Below are 8,391 nucleotides of genomic sequence, written 5' to 3' on the forward strand. Positions count from 1 at the left end.
ACACATACCTGGGGTAGAGGCAAAACAGCTAGCAGTTAAGGCCAACAGAACTGAGATCTGAGGAGCCTTAAGCTGTCAGGTGGCACCCACACAGGGATTGATTCCATTGTCTTCAGGGCAAGTGCCTGAGAATTAGTCATTAAACTCTGGCTGTGGGGCTCTGACATCCAACTAAGCTTTTGGAGATGATGCTTAGCTACTCAAAATTCCTTGACAATGGAATGTGAAGGAGATGGTCTTTTTAGGGAGGATATGGTCAAGAGGGTCAAATGCTAATTTCAAATAAATGTTTTATACTGTTTGTCGATAATGGACATTAGCATTTTACCTCCTCAGAATAACCAAATTAAGCCAAATACTCCTGGGAGCCAAGATGTGGGAGTATAAACAAGTATCATTTAAAAAATAATACTTGTTTATTAAAAATAAGTAAAAATAAGTATCATTTTCCTGAATGGCCTCAGAGCCATCATCTACCCTTGGCTTCCTAAGGATACAGTAAGTGCATCGTCCATGAACACACACCCAGGTGTGAAAGTCTTTTGCTCTGGAATCGGAGCCCAGTTAGACTCCTGGCTCAGACACTTATTTGGGGAAATCACTTAACCTCTTTACTCAACTTTGAAATGGGAATGGTATTACCTACCTCTCAAAGCCTTATTGAGAAGATTAAGTAGGGTAATGCATGAAAAGTACTTTTTCGCCCAGGGCATGAGTCACAGTGATCTTGATTGAATTTGCTAAGATACCAAACTCCTCCCTACATCCCTCTCTATTGGGTGTAACAGCCTTCCGTTAGTCTGCAGACCAGAAGGAATACCAGACTCTGTTGGACCAGAGCACTGTCTTCCTGACCTGACGTTCCCAAGCTACATCCTTCTGAAAAAACAGAAAAGGAAACTAAACCATTCCTAAGTCCAAGAGGAGGCTCCAGTGTGCCTAGGAATGTTTGTCTGTGCAAATGTTTTCCTCATCTGTATGTTTATCTATGTTGAACACTTGTACTCAGTCTAATTTCCTCACAGTTAGCCTGATTTCATTATTTCTAAAACTATTAGATTTATTTTATTTTTTAGCTTCACACACTCCTTAGGAAGAATACTTTCTTATAAAGTTATTTGCCCAGCTATCCTATGAGTGTAGGCAGATGATAAAGTAGAAATTGAGTCCTGTGCTATATTATAAATACTTTCAGCTGCAGCCATGCCTTTTGTTATGTACAACATTCAATTTTAGAGTTCATGTTTCCTGTGGGACTGAGAAAGAAATTTCATTAAAGTGTACTTTCTTGAAGAGCTTTAAATGCATAGCTCTTGCTTTCTAAATGTCAAAACATGATGAAAATCATGCTATTGCTATTAAAATATAAGGGCGATGTAAATGTAGAACAAACTAAATTCATGTGAATTTAACTTTCCTAAATAATCCAAGCAAAATTCAGCTAGCATTTCTTCATGCTTAAGTTAGGGAACTGAACATTAAAAATTATAATTTTATAAGTGTGTGCTTGTAGAATAATAATCAGAACAACAAATCCTTAACTAGAAATTCTATCTAGCCATATAAATTCCCAAATTAAGAATACCCACCTGCCCTTCCACCACCCTAGAGTAGGATATACATAGAGAAAATACTAGAATGGTGGAGTAAACAAGTAGAGGAAAAAGTTATGTCCCATATTTTAATATCTCTATAAAAAGTCAGCCTTGTCAGCCCTGGGTCTGAAGCAGATGTGGAAGGTTGCCCTGCTGTGGGTGCAGAACTAGAAGCTCAGTCAGGCTAGAAGCTGAGGTGCTACTTCAGACCATTCCCAGAAAGTTCCCACTTCAACCCCAGGACTCTTTTGCTCCACTCAAGTTTTTCCATATGAGGTGTGACTAAGCCACTCAATCTTCATTCAACTTCTCTGTTCTGTACACTGGACTTAGCCCTGCTATGAGTTCCCAGGCCTGAAGCCCACAGTACAATGAAACATGTAAATAAATCATTATAATGTAATTTTTAGCTGTCACACTAGAGACATGTATAAAGTGCTCTAGAGACACAGTGAAGGGGGCAGCTTTTTGGCTGAAGGAACACAAATCCAGAAGTGATATTTGAGTTGAGTCTTGAGTTCAGATCTTTAGTGTCTATATCCTGAACAATCAATTAACACTAGAGCTGTCTCAGTAGGGACTAGCCACCCCAAGGCCGAGTGACTGTGATGTAAGCCACAGAGGTAACCTTCCATGACACTTACTGCTACTCTGTTTTCAGTGTGCTACTACTACAGTATTTAGTAGATCTTCCCCACACTGAGGCAGAAATTAAAAAAACAGATTGGGGATGACTATGTTCACTTTAGGTTATTTTGGATAACTGAGATATTTTCCTTATGCTAAATAGAGAAAGCCTCCCTCAGATATGGAGATTTAAAGTTAAGTCTTTATTCTAATTGTGGCTTATTTTAAGAAATGGGCCACAGAGGATGGGAAAGAAGGTGACAGAAGTGTGGACTTTAAAAGCACATTGGTGCACCATACTGATGGCATATTATGCAATTGTATACTTCAAACCTATATAATTTTATTAACCATTGTAACCGCAATAAAATTAAAAAAAAATAAATGCACATTAAAATTTGATACTCAAACATATGGTCATATTTTGTCTATCACAATGAAGCTATGAGAGTACTAAAACAACCTTCCACAGTGGCATGTTGTCTTCAAATTAAAAAAAATCAAGAGTGGAACAGAAGCAGTGGGGATGTTGACAGTATGACAAACAGTAACTATGTAAATAGTCTCCATTTCATGAAGTAAGTTAGTTCTAATATGGCCACAGTCATGGCAATGAGGTCTAGTGACAAGAGCAGGGATTTTAGGACAGAAGATCTAGTTTAGATTTCAGCTGTCCTATTACATCCTTTGTGATTCTGGACAGTCTGAAGGTGCTCATTTTTAAGATGGGATAATAATTAATGTTACTTTACATGGTTGTTATGAAGCTTAAAAGCAAATATTTTATAAACTTAAATTCTGTGTAGAGATTACTTGTTAACATTATGAAGAGCATCATCAACCAGCAGCCAATAACTTCATGTTTAGAATCTCTAGACTCTACAGTTCTTCAGTCTTTCTAGGTTCCATCTGGCTTTTCCATCTTTAATGAAAACACTACAGAGATGTAAGAGATGTAACACTACAGACGTGTAACACGTCAAATGAGATGGTTCTGTTACTTGAGTGAAGTGATAGTATAAAGTTTGGTATTAAACTGAGACCTTAGCTAAATGTTTTTGATTAAATGTGCATTTCTATCATGTAAATCAGAGGGCAGCAAACTATGCTTTGTAGGCCAAATTTGGCCTGCTATCTTTCTTTGGATAGCATGTGAGCTAAGAAAGGTTTTTACCAGTTTCAAAAGGTTGGAAAAAATCAAAAGAATAATAATATTTAGTTACAAATAACAATTACAAGAAATTCAAATTTTACTGTCCATAATAGCTTTATCATATCACCACCACCTTCATTTGTTTATGTATTGTCTGTGGCTGCTTCTGCTTCACATGCAATGGTAGCACTGAGTAGATTTGATAGAGATGACAAGCAGTGCTCATTGCTGTGCATTGCTGCTCCATGCGATCAACTGCAGTGCTTTGAGTGCCACATGACACATGATACTGCAACATTTAATATTTTCATTATGCATTGTGTCTAAATAAGAAAAGAAGATAAAAGTGGACTTCTAGTGTTGAGCTTTCAAGGCACAGTAAAGTGTGGATGCCATTGTTATTGAATTAAATGGCAAAGACTTTCGCTAATTGTGAAATGACATAAGAGCTGTGATAAAAGAATATAATATATGTCATCTTGCCAGACTAAGCACTCATCACTATATTCCTAACTCAAAGGAAAGCAATGATCAGGAAAATTTAGAATATTCAAAATAAAATATCTCAGCACTGCAGAATTTCTTCGCAAAAATGAAAAATGAAAACGAGGCTATAAAAACATGTTTTTTTTTTTTTTTAGGTGAGGCAACCCTTGGTTGACCTTACAAATTGCAAGGACCTTGTCAGTTTACAATCCCTTATTTTTTATTTATTATGCCTACAGCACCTGGTCTTTCTAGGTGGTCTCCCATCCAAGTACTAACCAGGCCAGACTCTGCTTACCTTCAGAGATCAGACGGGATCGGGCTTGTTCATGGTGGCATGGCCATAGACACATGTAAGCTTCTGAGCGGCTCATTTGTTAGCCATCTGAAGAAAGTCATTCACCAATGCTGAGTTGATTAAATCTTGTGTGCTTGCATACATGAAGAAATTTGTACAGAAATACTAGACTTAAGACTGTCAGCCTTTTGGTGAGAACAGCTGCCTGAACAGTTGAGGACATTAGAATTAAGACTAATAGTAGATTAAAAACCAAAGCAAATCATCTCTAGTGACTTTCTTTGGTTCTTGATTAGTCAACAAATGTTACCAATATTGTTTGGTTGGTTGTTCTGGAAGTCGATGCTTTGTTTTAAGTGACCGAAGAATTAGCCTTCAGTAGTCTGTGTGGAACAACCACAGGTAAGAGTATTTTCAAGGTGTTGTCAAAACAATAACAGTACAATGTGATGTGGAATCTGCTAAAATGTGTTATATGTGATGGTGGTAAAAGTGTGTGAAGCAGAAAAAAGTACAATTTGTATAAAAGCATAAAATCACAAAGCTTGTGAAAAGGTAAAGTGTTTAATGCCTACAGTTAGTTATTCATTGCATTATTCATCAGTGGTACTGCGTGGAAATTATTTGAATCTACCAGGTGTTACTGGATCAGTAGTATCAACAATGAACTTCACTCATCCTTGTGGAGTTAACTGTTACCAGTTCTGTGAATTTTTGTTAGAAATAGAAGCCTAATAGCTCAGCAGTGGTGGTTTTATAGTGATATTTGAACACAGAGCTGAGAATGAAAGTTTTATGAAGAATTGCCCTCCACCACTATTACCGAATACTGAATGGCTTTGGAAATTAGTTTTTGCTGCCAATTTATGAAGTTTCTTAATGAATTCACCCTAAAAGGCAAAGGAAAACAGGGCTTACATAGAAGTTTTTTAAAGTTTTATTTTGAAAACAACTAACATTTGATCACAAGTAATGCCAAGCAGCTCTGTATGCTTCTTGTGCTGTCAAAGTTAAAACAAGAAGCAAGATCTCCAATCTCATACAAATTGTAGCAGGTATGTTTTCTGAATTCAAACTACAATTCCAGAAGAATTTACTGATCCCAATGCAAGTGCAAAAAAGATTTCCGTATATAAAAACCCATTTAATTGTGCAATTGAGGAGCTTCTACCTAATCTTCAATGGAAATGATTTATTTGCAATGAAATGACATATTAAAAGGCAAATATCAAAAGAAGAACCTAACGAAAAATTCTCAAATGCCTTCGAGGAGAGAAATATGCTCAATTAAAATCACATACTTGTAGAAAGATCAGTATTTGGCAGTACCTAATTGTGTGACAAAATATTTTCAATGATATACTACATAAAATCTCATTACAGATCGGCAATGTTCCCTTTGTACCTTTAATCAGCAGTAACAACAGACTTATTAATAAATTCATTTATTCAAAAATATTTATTGAGTTCTTTACATATATTAGGCAGTGTTCCAGGTGCTGGTTACACAGTGGTGAACAAAACAGACTAAAATCTCTGTCTTCATTGAGCTCACAGTTTAGTAGATGAAAAACTATGACATCTCTATAATACTCTTTCAAAGTGGCCCAAAGATATGATGAGTACACAGCCTTAGAGTCCAACAACTAAATTAACCATTGCAGGAGAGAAGACAACGAGTGTAAATATAAGGTAAGTTTTTACAGCTGGTGTTGGCCAGATGATGATGATTTCAATAATGGATAAAGTTGGATGCACGTGTGTAGGGGTGCATGTATAAAAGAGTTGACACTATTCACTGGGTCCCCTAGTAGGTTCAAATTCACAAAGGCAGCTACAGAAATTCGGCATCAATTTTTTAGTATCTCATTCTCACTTGTTGGTATCCTTTTTCTTCTATTTCTTATACAATTTTATTTCAGAATGAAGGCTTATAGCTCAAACTTGCATTAGGGTAAATGATGGCCCTTTTATGTTGAATATTACTTTTATCATTTATTACGGGATGGCTAAGAGATGGCTATGTTAACATGGAATTCAGATTCAATTAGTAGACTAAGAAGAGATATCTGGGGAAATCATCTTAGTCTTCATATACTTATCAGTACCAGGATCCAGGTAGGGCATCACAGTCTCCTGATACCCACCGCCAACAGCCTTCTTTTAAAAATGTGACTATATAGAGAACATATAGTGCAATGTATTACACTATCAAGAAGGCATTGAAGCACCTGCAGCACTGCCTGGTGCCTCTGACTGCCATGGGCAGAAGGTTAAAGGAGAAAGAATAGCGAAGAAAGAAGGAACAGACTATACTGCTACTAGTGACTGATTTACAAGTCAGTAACACCTGCTATCTTCTAACACCTCCATCTTTCCTTTCAAAACACTTAGGAAATTCAAGTGAAAATATACCTCTCTTGCTGCAAGTCTGGGTCTTTGCCTTTGTACTAACTCTGTTTTCAGAAATGGAAACTTTTACTAAAATAAGGGCTCTGTGAAGGAGGAGAAGCAGCTCACCACTTAGTTGCTGGGTCTCAGCCAGGCGGCTAGGCTTCAGGATGAATTGGCACTGCATCTCTCGGGGCAGCTGTTCTATGAGGAAGGGCTCTTGGAGGCTGGAAGGGCTGGTGGAGTCCTTTGATAACTCTGCCAGAAGTGCAGTGTCTTGAAGATGGCTCATTTTAATTCAATAGGGATATTCATGCCCTACACAGAGAAAATCTAAATGTAGACTTTAGGCTGACTGGTACTATGAGCATGTGTGCTAGATACTGGAATGCACCGCAGTTTGCTTCTGGGACTTTTGGTATGAAGAATCCTTTTGTTGACTGAATGATCACTACACACACTCTTACAGTTGGAGACTACTGCATGATGCAAGTGGCCCTACCAGAGTAGTTTTAAGAGGGTGGAAGAGAGGGGAAAAACAGCCAGTCCTTAAAGCATATCACGTTTAGAATCTACAGATTATTCTGTGAGTTGTATAATGCTGAGGTTTCCTGTGTTCGCATCTAAGAATATTTAAAGGTATTCTAATTTTTCCTTTGACATATTAACTATATCTATAAATCTACAGCAAATCCTTGTCTTCTCTCAGCTTCAAATGCACGATTTAAAATATTTACCTTACCCATCACACAGAATTGAAAGGATCAAGTAAGTAAACAAAAGTGGTTAATATAATTTAGATAAGGGAAAAGTATATTTCAAGCATCACTCATTACTTTTTCAACACAAGATGTCTATCTGAAAAAGACAAGAATTCTGTCTAGAGAATAGGCCTAGTGATGGAAAACGATGGAATCGTTCACTAGCAGAATTATAACCCTGCAATATTAAAAATCCTACTTGAAAGAAATAATGCTAAATTATTTTGACTTGACTGTATCTGGTGAGGAAATAGCAAAAATGTTTTAAATGAAGCTAGAACAGATTGGCAATATTAGTATCCTTGCCTTTATCTTCTTATTAAAAAATATGACCCTGACCATTCTTACAAGGGAGGGTCCTGGCTATGGAGAATACCCCTCTCCCCACTCCCCCAGTCTATTTGGCATTTCTTTCTCCATCCCCTAGTCAAAAATTTTCATTGCAAATACGAAGAGCAATGTAATAAAAATCCTTTTGAAGTCTGAAAACACGGTAATAATCCCTTAGAACAGTAAAAAAAAAATATTATATTGAATAGAAGTATTTTTGGTCTGAGGAGATTGAGCACTTTATCCAAGGGAAAAGGATATAAAAAAAATGAGTCATGACATTAATCTCTCTCTCTTCCCCCTTAAACTCCTCATTGTCTTCCAAGACAAAATTATATATGCTTAAAAGTCAATGCAGAGGTGCACATAAATCTAGTTACATCTTAAATATATTATTAAATTTAACTAAAAGAAATCAGATTTCTTACCCTACATTTCCGTTGCTCTCAGTTCCTACAGCATTGTGCACAAGCACATCTCAATGCAGATAAGAAGACTATGGCATATATTAAACATATGTCATAGGTTACCTCATAGTAACGTCTTGTTTTCATATTTATAGAGAATCTCACTCAAGAAATGGTGCTTTTCAAGTGCTTCCTTTAGTTTCCATCCTTCTGAAAGTCATTCCCTTTAATACAAGTATTCAACGTATGTTGTTTATATAGCAGGATAGATAGGAGATGAGAACTTTCCAATTCTCTTTCCCTTTCATCCTCAAACATTAAAATCTTCTCCATTAATACAATT

The 8,391-nt window shown here is 36.6% G+C and overlaps 1 protein-coding gene and 1 pseudogene across 1 annotated transcript in view; both read right to left on the minus strand.

Moving 5' to 3' along the window:
• The window catches only part of LOC102895624 (rho GTPase-activating protein 20-like), a gene marked incomplete at its 5' end in the record, with an annotated part of 20,465 nt that extends 13,597 nt beyond the window's left edge, over positions 1–6,868 (minus strand). The window contains 1 exon segment of the mRNA XM_025046655.1: positions 6,680–6,868. Coding sequence (XP_024902423.1) covers positions 6,680–6,868 — 189 coding nt within the window.
• On the minus strand, positions 4,092–4,210 carry LOC112479612 (annotated as a pseudogene).
• Positions 6,869–8,391: the final 1,523 nt, after the last annotated feature.

This window comes from Pteropus alecto, unplaced genomic scaffold (assembly GCF_000325575.1).
Source record: "Pteropus alecto unplaced genomic scaffold, ASM32557v1 scaffold1730, whole genome shotgun sequence".
In the NCBI taxonomy this organism is placed as follows: domain Eukaryota; kingdom Metazoa; phylum Chordata; class Mammalia; order Chiroptera; family Pteropodidae; genus Pteropus; species Pteropus alecto.